Genomic DNA, 14,988 nt, shown 5'->3' with positions numbered 1-14,988 from the left:
AATATAATTAAAAGAGATGTTTGCTATATAAAAGCTATTTAAAATGTTTCCATTTGCAACACACAAAAAAACAGGTATTTAATACAATTAAAAGAGGAAGGATTTGTAAACTGATAAGATGAATTCAGGGTCTGTGGCCCTTGGAGCACTAGAAAGCCTTGGAGTGCTGAGATAAGCCCCTACTTAAAATGAGGCCACCCCTTGACTTGAATTAAATTAAGGAGTAAATATGCTGAACCAATTAATCATAGAAATCACAGCTCACTGTGCAGCTTATAAGCTTCCTTCCGTGAGCATACCACAGATGATTGACTCTCTACATTGAGAGAAAGATGTGTTTCTTTTACAAACATGTTCTAGTACTTGGCTGCTCCAAGGGACATTTCTTCCTTGCCCCAGATAATGTACAAGTTATGTATCTTTTACAGGAAATAAAAGGCTAAAGGTACAGAGAGATAGTGTACATTATAAATGAGCCAGAAAAGGCTGATCCAAGCCCACCTTGATACTACCTTTTTGAAGTGCAAACATGACACAGTTAAAGGTTACAGGCAGGGAGACGGATATTTTAGGTTGAGAGTGGGAACTAAAAACCAGTGTGTTAGGTGTTATCTCAATTACCACAAGAATGTTTTGAGGATTGTGATGTTATCACACCACCACCATCCATTGCCCCACTACGCACATGTACACACACACTTTCTGGTGAAGAAACATCAGTTTAAAAAGTCTTAAAAACTGGCCCACAGTTGTGTGGCCATTAGCCAAAGGAATCCAGGAGGTGTTCTCGCCAGGATTGGTCTGACTGATCTGGGTGATTTCTAAAGCAATCACTGTCTAGAAAGAAAATAATAACAATAATATGTCTTTAGTTTTATATTCAGTGGTACTGTGATTATATTGAACAGAAAATTCAAAATACAGCTGAAAACTAAGTGTGATTCTAAAGCCAGACACATTAACACTTACTATAATGCTTCACTATTTCATAGTTTCCTTCTCCCTATTTTGCCTCCACCATTAACTGTACCACAGGGTCTTTGCTTTATTTCTCACCCAGATCATCCATGAGGTTCACCGCTGGTGCCCCTCCTCCTCCAAGTCCATGGATGTCTGGGGTAGGTGGAGCCTGTGAGAGGTGTTAGGAATAAAACAAATTTGACTTGAACCTTAAGTTCATGAAGCTTAACATCTGGCCTTCCACATAGGTACATTGTATCCATTAATTTTAATCTGTCCTCATCATGTGTATGTTCTTCATATGTGGTATGTTCATTCTTAAAATAGTGCTGAGACTTTTCAAAATTATGACACAGGTAAGCTGTCAACAATATGCTATTTTCCCTTGATTCATGTGCCTTTGCAGCAATTTTATAATCTTATGTAATCTTGGGGTTAAAAGTTGAGTAGTAAGAGTCAACATTTTTATATTCTAGCTTAAACATCCTTACAAGTCTCTGTGAGATAAATAATAGTATTATCTATAGTTTATAAATGAGGAAGTCAAGGCAAGAGTTATTTTAAAAATTATAAATTATCAAGTAAATTCCCATGTTTATGAAGGTAGGGTCAAGATTTGATCTCAGGAAGTCTGAATAGAAAACTGTGTTCTCTCCAAGCAAGACTGTGTTGAAATTAGAACCACTACAGGTTAAACCAGTATGCTCTTACAATCATTCCCATCTATGCACAGCAACATTCAACTTGAATGGCTACATTTTATCTATTTTCTCTGTGTTTCTCTATATGGTATTTGTTACATAACCAAAGTTTTTTGTATTTAACCAGTAAGGAAGAGCTCATCCAATGAGAAATGTTCTCGACAACAATGTTTTATGGGGCCATGGTAGCCTTGCAAACTGTGTTCTGCTTTGTCTCCATGCTAAGCCTGGAGTGTGGACTAGAGGTCACAGGCTAGGCTTCTAGACCTCCCACTGAATCTCAATATGTGACCTTGGCCATTCTCTGGCTTTACTTTGTTGATCTATTAAATGAGAAATTTGGACTAGGTAATTTCTGAAGTCATTTCCATCTCCGTAATTAGATGTTATGTGCTTCTCAGTGACAAGGGACTAAGGGCATTCCTGCACTGATCTTTGTAATGTAATCAGCTGACACTACAATTTAGGGTATCAGGCTATCCTTACGGTATTGCTGATTTGATTACAGTTAGAGGCTGATGTGTCTCTTGTGGATGTAGTTACAATTGACATTGATGGGTATAAAGCAGTTCCTGGGGCTTATTAAATCCAGCCATAGAATTGAAATCTTCTGGGCCCTCTTCACCGTTCACACAAACTATAAATCATCCTGATTTTGGAATCTGACCTTCCCTGGCCTGAGTAAAGGATTCTGGATTTCAAAGGCATCTGTGGTTTCCCAAAAAAATCTCTGAATACAATGTTAGCCTCTGTGTCACGTTCTAAAACCCCAGCTCTGAAGAAATCTTACTGGGTGTTTGCTTTAAAGGTGAACTCAAGCAAATCCATTATTGAAAATCTGGTTCCTGGTGCCCAGTACCAGGTTGTGATGTACCTAAGAAAAGGCCCTTTGATTGGACCACCTTCAGACCCCGTGACATTTGCCATTGGTAAGTTGCCAGCTATAAGAATAACAACTTTATTCAAGTGTTGTTTGGACAGGTGCAATGTCCAAGCTCAAGTTATTATTGTCATATGTGGGAGGGCCATTCTTGTTCACCCTATGTCCTACCTTCAGAGTAAGAAACTATTACAATTATATAGCTGATAGACAGTTCTAGCACTGACCACTGGTAGGGGGCAGCGGATCAGGGGTAAATATGTTTAGTTTTCAATGATTATATCAGAAGAGTGAACACTTCAGTTATTAAAAAGAAGTTTGAAGCCATTGCTAAGATACTAAACATTTCTCCTTGGGTTTCTTTTCTTCACTCCCCCTCCCCCTTCTTCTTAGTTCCAACCGGAATAAAGGATTTAATGCTCTACCCCTTGGGCCCTACAGCAGTGGTCTTGAGCTGGACCAGACCTTATTTAGGAGTGTTCAGAAAATACGTGGTTGAAATGTTTTACTTCAATCCTGCAACAATGACATCAGAATGGACAACGTACTATGAAATAGCAGCAACTGTCTCCTTAACTGCATCAGTGGTAATCTCTCCTTAACCGTCTGGCACACTTTCCTGTGTGAATGGACATGCCTGTTTGTACCAAGTGTCAGAAAAAGGCATCTGTAAATATACACAAGCAGCTTGCTACTATCAAGGTTTCTTCATTGTTTTTGTTGTTAGGATTGTTTTCAGGTTTTATTTGTTTGTTTGTCGTTTGTTCGTTTGGTTTGAAGAAGAGAGAGAATTGTGTGAAACTAGCTTTCACCTGTAACTGAGTTTGTTTGTTAGTCCACATTTTAGTAGAGCTATCAAGTGCTTATTGTTTGTTGCTGCTCCAAGGGAGAAAAACACAAGAGTTTACCTTTCATCATTTAGTGATTGGCTGACACTGCTTCACTGTAATGATGACAGTTCTTGACATCTGCAAATCAGTTAAATACCTGTAATGTCACGCCATGAGGGAGCAGGTAAAGACTGCTCTTTCTAAAACTTGAATAATTTGTACAGTGCAGATTACCTATCAGTCATACACAATTGCCCTGTACCCAGCGGACAGCTCTGGTAATCACCACCCATCAAGGACGTGTCCTTATGGTCCAAGCTGGGAGGATAGAGTTGTTAAAGGTTGTTTGGCGTAGAAATAGGGAGATGTGTGCATACAATCACTTGCAAATAAGTATTATTTCACTTCTGTAACATAACTTAGGAAAGTGCAAAATAAAACCAACACTGGAAATAGCTGACTCTATACCTTTGAATCACTTTTGAAAATTACATTACATTTTTGCATAACATTTTATTTACACCTCACCTACTTCCAAAAAAGGGTGCTTTTTTCATGGAAAATTTGGTGTGTACAACAAGGCACAGAAAAGAAAGACAAAAATTAGTTATTGATTCTTTCCGTGGCCTGGTAAAAATAACTCTATTCCAAAAATATGATATTCCCCCTTCGACTTCTGTGTCCTTGCTGTTTTTAGAGAATAGCTAACCTGTTACCCGCATGGTACTACAACTTCCGAGTGACCATGGTGACCTGGGGAGACCCGGAACTGAGCTGTTGTGATGGTTCTACCATAAGCTTCATAACAGGTGAGTGGTGCACGGGAAATGGTTTCTGAGAACACTCTTTTGTGGTGGTTCCGAAGGGGCTCACCTCCAGAAAGTGTTAGTCACGCAGGATTGACCCAGCTCCAGTTTCATGGAATATAATATGCTTGAGTCTGAACATCCATTGTTTGTTCAAATGATAGCCTTTAAAAATTAAAACATTATTCTTATCCTGAGCTACTGTCCTTGATTTATTTTTATTCTGAGTCCCTGACCTTGAGTTACATGCCTCTGTTGGAAATTGATGAGACCAGAGATGTAGCAGGCAAAGCTTTTAGTTTCACACTGCATTCAATTGACTTCACCCATTTGATGATTGTATTTGCTAGAGTGCCTCCACTTCTTTATTAATTAAGCCACTTCTAAAGTCACAGGCTGACTGCAGTATTGTCCTCCCCAGGAGTTAAAACAAGCTTCAGAGCCAGGTAGACCTGGGTTTGAATCATGGCTCTGCCGCATACCATGTATAACCTTGAGCACATGAACTTTCTAAGCCTCAAGTTTTTTTATGTGGAAAATAGGGATAATAAATTATCCATCCTCTGTTATTATCTATTATTGCCTCAATTAAATAAGCTGCTTACCAAAATACAAAGTTTAAGTAAATTTTAAAAAATGTTCATGTTAGATCTTGGAGCCTTAAATTATGCAGTTCATCATCACGTAGCAGAGATGGCAGAGGCAATTAGAGGTAACAATGAAAATGGAAAATCCATCAAAGAGACATTAACCCTGGTTGTTTGAATTAATATTTTTCAAGAACTTTGGGTTGGACTATAAGGCTATAATTAGAGTTGTACTGGAAAAAAGATAAAAAGTATTTTAGATGAAGAATAATTTTGGCAGTGTTTCTCTTAATGCACATCTAGCTTTGTTCTGTTGAAATTTATAAATTAAAATATAAAGGGAAAATCATGTGTGAATTCTTACACAATTAACTTGTGTAGTTCATCACTCTTCCTGACTAGCCAATGTCTAACACTCCTTCTTTGCTCAAAAAAAGAGAAACACCAATTATTTATCAAGCTTTGTGCTACACTTTTGACTGTGTTAATAATTACATATTTATTATAATTAAATATCATTGTATCAGTAAATTATAAGTTTAACTTTATTGGGATTAACTCTCTGAGATATTCATTTCTTCTCAGACAGCAGTGTCTGGAAATAGCCCAGACGTCCTCTCTGAACACTTGATTGAGCAGACCTGGCTCGCCAATTTCTAACTTGAGAACTGTGAGCAAATTATCTTACTGATCCTAGACTTCTACTTTCTCATTGGTAAAACTCAAAGTATTAGCTGACAGCTGGCTAACAGAGCAAACCTCAGTGCCTTAGCACTCCCGGCAGTGAGGCAGAGCACCACCTTGCCCACCATTGCAGCATCGCAGAGGGGCATCAGAAATGGAGCACTTGCTATTCGTTGTGGGATTTGGAGTCCTGGACGAAAGTGGTCTGGGTGTGCCTTTCAGAGCTGGGAACCCACTGGGATTGGACAAAGATCATTATATAACAGTTTAGGTTGACAACGCAAGTCTGGATACTGGATATGTAACACTGTGGTTAATCAACAATCTACTTGCCTAAGTGAGCAGTCTATTATCTTCAATAAATTGGTTTTTGGTAATTTCTTATCTTTTCCTGGAACAAACTACTAAGTCATGCTCACATTGCGGTCCACAGTCTTATCTAAGCATATTGATACAGATTATCTCTATTCTCACATTTATAATATGGACATAATATCCCATAGGATACTGTGCAAGTTAAATTATGTAGTTTAAATCATTAGTAATACATAATGGTAGTTGATTTGTTTTTACACTTATTTTTAAAACTAGTTAAACTTTTAGCTTTTTTTTTGCCTTTCTTCTGTCATTTCAATTTTAAAGCAAATAAGGATCTCATATTTCACTTTCCTGTGCTTTTACTTATGGTCCAAATTGCCAAAATGTGCGATATAAAAGGAGAGAGGAACAAAATATTTGAATAAGGTGTGATTTATTAGACATCAAGTCTACTGTCATTGTTAGGCAACTTGCTGTGTCTGCAAGTCACGTGCATGATTATGCTGGGCTCCCAGGTAATGTTTAATAAACAAAGAGTGACATCTTGTGGTCCTTCAGCACCATGCTGCATTTTAGAGTAACCATGAAGTACAAAAATCGGAGTGGAGATGTATACTTCTGGGTCTGCAATTTTAAATGTGTTTCTTGTCCTCACTAGAATTAGAACATGAGAAAATATCCTTTGAAGAAACATAAGTGTAGGTGGTTGTATATGATGAAGTATATAGGAATATGTTAAGAGGCTATGAAGAAGCCAGGGTTATTATCCTTTATTAGAATATTCTGAAGTGTGATAAGGGTTTGTGTTACTTGTTAAGGCACATTGCTGATATTTCAAGATTTTATTGTCAAACATATAGAAATGCTACTGTTATTTCACATCAAACAGAAATGTGTTTTTACTCTCTCACAAATCTTATCAGTGAATAATTCTTTCAAAGCATCTTTAGTTATGTATGCTTTGAGTATCAGAAACATTTTAAAGAAAATAATTCATTATGATTTGTAGAAATCCTCCTCCAGATATTTTAGTTGGCTTTATGCTGCATCATGGATAAAAATATAAAATAAATTAATAAACTCAGTGTTAGAGAAAATTTAACTTTGCAGCATGATAAAAATACCATCTTTTCCTTCCCTTATTCTTGCTTCAGCAGCATTTATTAAGAGCCTACCTTCTGCAAAGCACTTCAACTGAGACACTGCCAATGATGTTGCCTTGTATTTTATGCAAATAATATTTATTTTTTGTCCCTCTGCTCATGGATCCTGCCACCCTTTATTCCAATACACACCTTCACCACACCCAATGAAAAAGACATTGTTATAGAATCCCAGAGTTTCCAGTACTTCTTTGAAAATAAGTTCACCAGTGCTTAGTAATGAATTTATTGATGTATAAGCGTACCCAAACAAGTGAACATTTTAGGAATTTTGTAACTGCAAAATTTTTGTAACAAACCTTGGTATCCTTGGGTTCAGATAGTGCTGCCTTGACTCAGAGCCATACAGGCAAGGGCCCACAAAATCTTGCACGATGTACGTCCACTGCAGTCCTTAGAGTCCCAAGGGTATCCATGACCATCATGTGATGTGAATTTTAATTCTTTAACCTTGTAGGGGGTTTCATGCTCTATTGATAAGCACATTAACTCTTAGTAGTCTCTTACACTCAAGTTTCTTGTTTCCCTCCATGTAGCCCCAGTGGCTCCAGAAATCACTTCTGTGGAATATTTCAACAGTCTGTTATACATAAGCTGGACGTACGGGGATGACACAACTGACCTCTCCCACTCCAGAATGTTGCACTGGATGGTCGTTGCCGAAGGGAAGAAGAAAATTAAAAAGAGCGTATGTTCCTTTGAATCTTTTTATTGGGCATGTGGACACTGGCTTGCATAAACTATGGAAAACCGTTCAGCAAAGTTTATTGAAATATTAAACAAATGTTTGTATGCCAGATGGCATTGTATTAGGCTCTGAAGGTAGGCTAGTGGGCCAAAATTAAGTTCTTTTTTTTATAGAGCCTACTTTTTAATCTCCATTAGCTGAAATAGTTGTAACTATTGATTTCACTTATATTTAAAGTTATGATTTGAGCTTTTTCTTTGGGGTGCCAAACATTTTCAAGAAAACCATGGTTAGTAAATCTCAATATTCTCTTCATCTATCCCCAAACACCTAGATATTTGGGTACGTTAGGAATAGTGATTTCTTTTCTCCTATATTAACTTTGTTGACATTGCATTAGGAGAGTACAGACTAAATGACTGTAATGAATCAAATAAAAGCAAAAAAAAGATAATTGTTCAAAGAAAATCAAAGTTTATGTCTCTCTCATGCTAGCCCAGGGCTACCGGAGCACCTCTTCTGTAAGGGTCACCAGCCGTCTAGGTCCTCTCTCCCTTGTTGCTCCTGGGGCCACTCTATGTAGTTCTCATCTGCAGAGGTGAACCTTCATTAGCATCACCTTCATATACCAGCCCTCAAAAGGGGAAGGAGAGGACGCTAAAGCCCAGCACTTATAGGATGTGAAGGAAACTAAATATAAGTTGCCTGGGTGGCTTCTACTTACAATTCATTGGTCAGAATTGAGTCACCTGGTTTCCTGTAGCTACAGGGGAGGCTAGGAAATACAGTCTTTAGTTAAGAAGCCAAGTATCTAGACATGATTAAGTTTCTTCTGAGTGTCTCAGCTAGGGTTGAGAAATATACATATCAGGAGCAACACAGCAATTGTCTTTTCTAAAATTTTCCATGAGTTATAAAGAAAAATATCAGAGGGATACATTTTCCAAACAAGGGAATTAATTGCAAACATGCTTTGATATGTACTGTGTATGTTCAGAGCTACTTTGCATTTGGCTCAGATGAGGAATGCATATCATTGTGAGAGGAAATAACATTATAAGGGTGTAATCAATTGTAGATTGCCATCACAGAACAGAGAGGCCATGTCTGTGATAGCCCTGAAGTTGTTTAGAATGGTATTACAGTTCAAGTTTATTAGAAGGTTAAACACTCAGTTTTCATGATCTTACAGGTAACACGCAATGTCATGACTGCAATTCTCAGCCTGCCCCCAGGAGATATCTACAATCTGTCAGTAACGGCTTGCACAGAAAGAGGAAGCAATACCTCTACCCTCCACCTTGTCAAGCTAGGTAAGATGAGTGCATGGCGGTGGGGGGTGGGGGGGGGGCAGTGGAAATAACCATGCTGGGGGAACTACCTTTTGCATTTCTCAGTTTAGCATGGTCTTCTCAACTCAATGAGACAACCAACAAACAGCTCACTCTCTTTTGTAAGTGCAAAATAGTTGTTTATGCTACCAAAAGGGTGTGTTCATCTTAGTGTAAGTTTCTGCGAATGCAGTGATTACTGTATTGGGAGACAGGAGTGTTCGTCATTCGTGGTAAGGTTAGAGGAACTGAGGAGTGTCAGGACTTTAGGGATGGAGGGACCTTAGAGATTATCTAGTGCTGTGTTCTCAACCCCAGCAGAAGCCATTCCCTGTTCATGTAACTGTTATGTAAAGCTCCCTTTAATATCTTCGATGAAAATTCATAGGTAAAGCAACCCACATAATAATTTTTAAAAACTTTATATAATGTCCTAACTCTAATATAAAATCAAGATAAAATAAAATAATTTATAATAAAAGAATATGGATACTGCATGTATATGTTCAAAGGCAACTCTTCTAAAAATCATATGAAATTGCCTGATGACTACACATTATTATATGAATAAGTTTGATTTTACATAAAGTAGAAGGATCAGTAGGTCTTCTATATAAGAAGTATAAAAGTAAGTGAAGAAATGAATGAGTTCATATTGATTAGTTATAAATAACTGAGCAAACATAAGTACAGGTAGACTCTAGAATTAAAAACAAAAGTTAAGTAATAAGAGACTAGATGTATTTTTATATAATAAAAGAAAGGGGGAAATAACCTAAATTAAAGTTGAGATAACATGCCAAAAAATAATAAGATGTGGATGAGGGAAAATTAGGAAAGTATGATGTTCTTGAAAATGAGCCAGAACTTACTGTGTAGTATAGTGTCAAAATAATTATTATTTTATGAGACACAGCTAAGATATGATACTATGTAACAAAAACACAGCTTCTACATTCAACAGTCTACCATGTATTGAGATAAACATTTATTTTCTGATAGTTACTTCAGAGATGATAATCCCAGAATCAACAGCAGGCAAAAGAGAATGGAGTGGCAAAAATTGTTTGGTAGACCTCATGGGGCATTATTGGTTTAAAAGTACCAACCCCCCAAATAAATGCATTCCAATTTAAAGTGTAATTTTCACAGTGGAGATTTTATTTTGTGTGTTTAAAATTAAAATATACAGAAGGGCAATAAAATATTCTCAAAACACTTAATACAGCTTAGTGACAGCACTGTTTCAGATGTCGGCTCATTTATCCTCTGTGAGTGTCTTTATAAGTGTCTCTAATGGCCACTGTTGCTACACGTGTTCATATGTGCAGCTCTAAGTAGAGTGATCTAGGGTGTTATATTAGCAGCTTAAATACCATGAGTAGTATGGTTGACGGTGAGGTACCTTTAGAAAACTCTTAGAACATTCCAAACAAAACAAAACATACCATTTCCTTAGTTTACTTGATAGCTTCAGTTCTCTATAATTCATTGCACTGTCTTAATTTTTTTGTCTCATATTTGCCATGCAGAAACTAAATTCTTGCATTGGAAGCCCTTTAAAATTAAATAGTTGGAAATACATGACATTTTGGGCAAAAAGTAAATAAATAATTTTTTAAAATAGCATCTTAATTCCATGTATATATCCTTTATACTGACGGTTTTCTTCTAAGTTAATTAAGTTCTTGAAAAAATTCCAATATCATTGCATGGTAAAGTACTTGTGATTATATTTATAGTGGATTAATTCTTATGTAACGTTAGACAGACATGAGGTACATTAGATGTGGGACAATTTTTTTGTTGTTTGGAACTTTCTTGGCCATTGCAGGACATGTAGCATTTCTGTGTCCTGCTCACAGAAGTCCAGTTAACTTCTGTTGGGACTATTAAAATCATTTCTGCATATTTCGAAATGCCCTCAAGGGGGCGGTACTGCTTCTGTTGAGAATTGCTGGTAGAGTTTAATTTGGGGCACTGCTGGCAATCTGCTCTTCTTCCCAGGCAGTCTATACTGGAATTTTAGGAATGCGGAGATCGTCAGCTTCCAACATTGCATGATCTTTCTATTAAGAAGAAATAATAAGGTTGGGGGTTGGAGATGGGAGGGAGGTGGGGAAGGATGAGGGGTGGGCTGGGCTGGGGTAAAGAGCAGAAAACTGTAATGGAACAACAATTAAAATTAAAATAATTTTTTAAAAAGAAAACAATAGCTTGCCTATTAATTCTAACCACTGTAATTTTTGTGCATATATGAATGTCAGTTTAAAACGCATTTCTGTATAAGCAGAACTACTTAAAGATTGTGCTCACGTTCCCTCTGCCTTTCTTTTCCAAAGCTTTTCCACTATGATAAAGTGATCTCAGATCCTAGCTGCCATAACCAACTCATTTGATCTGTTAGTCCCAGCTAACGTGCAAGTTCAAAGGTGATCTTACAAAAATAGCATTCAGTGAGCCCATCATGTGCTTCACTGTCATTGTTATCTGACGTTATGGATGATCTATCAAGTGAGTGTGGGTTAAAGTCATGAACTGGTACAACACCATTCATACTCCATAGCAGCCTGAGTAAAAACCATGATAATGTCCCAGGCAGAGGGAATAGGCAGTGGCCAGACTACTGTGTACAGGATTTGTAAGGCACACAGTTGAGATTTTATTTTGAGTGCAATTTGAAGCCATTTAGAGAATTTAAAATAAATAATCTAACTTGTATTTAAAGTAATCCCTCTCGTTTAGAACTGAGCATTCTAAATCAAATAAGTGCCATGGGAAATTATGGTTACTTTGAGTAAAGTGATAACAATGGAGATGGAGAAAAGTGGACAGAGTTCAAGAGCTATTTTGGAGGCTGTGTTCATTGGGCTTTCTGAATAAGCGAAAATAGGAAATGAGAGAAGGGGAAATTAAGAATGACTCACAGGCTCTCGACCAGCTAGGGTAGATAGTGATACAATCTGTTGAGAGTGAAAAGACTGGAAAAACCAGAGAAGATGTAAATTTGGGATAAGTTGAGAATCAAGGCTTCTTCATTGTCTATAAAAATATTGAGAAAACATCCAAGTGCTGTTGTTAAAGAGATTATTGATATAAGTGTCTGAAGATTGGGAGAGAATTTTAGCCTGGAAACATAAATTTAGGGGTGTGTGGATAAGATCACCAAGTAGGAAGTATCAAGAAGGGAAGAGAAGGCCTGGGTCTAGACTAGAAGAACTACCCTGGCATTTAGAATCTGAGCAAAGGAGAAGCCAGCAAGACAAAATGGAAAGAAACAACTAATGGGGTCACAGAAAACCAAAAGACAGAAAATGTGCACACCACCATTGTCAAACTCGTCTTACCCAATCACAGATGTGTTCAGGCAGGTTCGACATAAGGAATTAGATGCCTTTAGTGTTGGGAGAAATTTGTAATTTAGTGCAATGTCTTCACTTGAGCAAGCTGGAACCTTGAGAAATTTGACCCACTGCTGACCCTCCATCTAGAAACATTGATTCAGTACTTTATATCCATCTGTTGGTTATATTTTCCTGGATTTGGGTGTGTGTTTTTAGTAAGAACTTCTGTTTCCTATTAACATATTTAACCACACCCATTTGTGTGACTTTTTGTTTCTGTTCTAGAATTTAGGTATTAATGACACCCGTGATTTCGGCTTAACTTTCTATCTCAGCCACAAAAGATTTTATATCAATTAAAAATCTTTATAACATAATTTGACTATGAAAAAAGAAGAAACAAAATTTTTTCAAATGTTAGGAATTTGGATGATATTAGAATCTTTCATAATATTCAAGTAGAGTACGAATAATTATACACATTTGGATGCAATGTAACTTCTAACTATATACAAGTCCAGGCATTACATCGTATTGTTCTTCAGGGTCTCATTCTCAGTTGAGAAAATTTGTTTATTCTTATGCTGAAGTCATTGAGTTTATAATTTTTGAAATAGTTGCCTGGGTATATGCAGTCCTTATTTTTGGTAAGAAGGAAGTTAAGTGTCATGAGTCATGGCATACCAAAGTTCCTCTCCCTATCTACCCATACTTTTCTTAAATGGTCTCCTACCAAGTGACTAACTTGTTATCCTCCTCACCCTCACCAAAAGAGGGAAAATGGGGTCAATGAAATAAGAATGTGAATAAATTGTGTCAATGGAACACGAAGAGAAGGAAAAAAAGAAGAAAGAATGAATGGAGGGGAAGAAGGAAGAAAGTTAGAAAAGAAAGTGTGAGATATATACATCCCATCAGTTAAAAGAAGTTAATAAAAATAACTAAGGTACTGTACTTTTAAAAAATTAATTCATTTTATCAGTCAACAGATACTCATTTAGCCTTTTCTATGTGCTATGCACTAACCTATGTGCAGAGACTACAGAAACAAACACACTGACAAAAGTGCCTGCCCCTATTCTAGTGGAGAAAAGGGGATGATAGACTAATTATAGGATGTCTAATAACTATGCATTTATACAAAGTGAAGCGAAAAAGAGGAAGTGTTATGGAGGGCAGGGTGCAGTTTTGTAGGAGTAGGAATAGGGTAAACTTTACTGTAAAGATGATATTTCGATCAAAACCTGAGGGAGGAAGTGAGCCAAATCAATAACAGGGAGGGAACCACTGGTGCGAAGCTCCGGAAACAGCCATGTGCCTGGCAAGTTCAAAGAAAACTCAGGAAGGCAGTGTGGCTGACATGGAGTACACAAGGAGTGTAATAAAGAAAAAGGCCAGAGGCAACAACAGAGCAGATAATGAAGAGTCATGGAAAAGACACTCTACTCCGAGTAAATGACACTCCATCAGATGGTTCAAGCCAGAGAGGTCACAACACAGGGTCCCTTTGGTGAGAGTAGGCTATTCCATGGTGAGGGGAAAGGCAGACAGACAAGATGACCGTGCACTCCCTTTGTCTCAAACATCAGTTTGCATCTGTGATGGATCAGTTACAAAGTAGTCATCCTTCTTAGCAGTCCTTTTCTTCCCCAAAAGTATTTTAATTTGGACACTTTTTGTAAATTACATGGTCATCTTAAAGTTAGGAGGCTCTTGCATCTATTCAGAGAAGAGATTATTCTTGCCTGGGTCAAGATGGTAGTCATGAGGGTGATGAAAATTTTATTTTGAAATTGGAGCTGAGAAAATCTGCTGATAAATTTAGGTGCTGTCCAGAATGAATGAAAGAAGTCTAGAGAGATGCCAAGATCTGGGACCTGAGCAATTGGAAGGACAGAGGTGCTATTTATTGAGTGGGTAAATATTATGGCAGAGGTAGGTTTGGGGGAATGAACAGAAGTTCAGGTTTGAATGCGTTGTCATTTGAAGGTGTCAATTAACAGACAGACTCTGGGTAGGCAGTGGGAGCTCGGAGACTTCAGGATTAGAAGTACAAATTTGAGGGTGGTCAGAAAACTGACTCCATGAGGTTACGGAGGAATGAGTAAAGAAAAAAGAATGCTATCCATGGACTAAGCCCAGAAGCACTCCAACCTCGAAAAGCCAAAGTGGTGAGCAGGAATCAGCAAAAAGAAAAAAAGGGGGAAAACCTAGGAAGGAGTGGCTAGTGAAAAACAAAGAGGAACAGAAAGATGTTAGGTGCTAAGAGCCAAGCAGAAGAATGCTGTTCAAGGACTAAGCCCAGAGGCAGGCACTCCAACTTTAAGAAGTCAAAGTAGTGAGCAGGAATGGGGGGGGACCCTAAGAAGGAGGGCAGTGAACTACAGAGAGGAACAGAAAAATGTTATGTGCTAACAGCCAAGCAGAGAAAGTGCTTCAGTGAGTAGACAGGGATCAACTTGTCCACCCTGCAAGGTCAGGGTGAGAAATGAGAACTAACCACTGATCTATGCAACGAAGAAGTCACTGGTGATTTGGGGAGGAGGCATTTAGGCAGAGTGCTGGGGGGAAAATACAATGAAAAGGATTTCAAGACTGAAGCCAGCTGGAGTAACAAAACTTGTGAAGAGTGTTATTATAAAGAGAAGAGAAGGATCTGAAGGAGAAGATCCAAGAGTATTCATTTGTTAGGTTGG

The 14,988-nt window shown here is 37.7% G+C and overlaps 1 protein-coding gene across 2 annotated transcripts in view; it reads left to right on the top strand.

Moving 5' to 3' along the window:
* The window catches only part of PTPRO (protein tyrosine phosphatase receptor type O), a 192,672-nt gene that overhangs the window by 125,139 nt on the left and 52,545 nt on the right, over positions 1-14,988 (top strand). For both annotated transcript variants that reach the window (XM_028532493.2, XM_036019312.1), the window contains exons 8-12: positions 2,470-2,590; positions 2,935-3,128; positions 4,069-4,180; positions 7,466-7,617; positions 8,810-8,930. In XM_028532493.2, coding sequence (XP_028388294.1) covers positions 2,470-2,590; positions 2,935-3,128; positions 4,069-4,180; positions 7,466-7,617; positions 8,810-8,930 — 700 coding nt within the window. The remainder of the gene's footprint in view (positions 1-2,469; positions 2,591-2,934; positions 3,129-4,068; positions 4,181-7,465; positions 7,618-8,809; positions 8,931-14,988) is intronic.

The sequence above is a fragment of the Phyllostomus discolor genome, chromosome 2 (assembly GCF_004126475.2).
Source record: "Phyllostomus discolor isolate MPI-MPIP mPhyDis1 chromosome 2, mPhyDis1.pri.v3, whole genome shotgun sequence".
Taxonomy (NCBI): domain Eukaryota; kingdom Metazoa; phylum Chordata; class Mammalia; order Chiroptera; family Phyllostomidae; genus Phyllostomus; species Phyllostomus discolor.
Note: the sequence above shows the minus strand (reverse complement) of the source record. Positions and strands in the feature narration are given on the sequence as shown.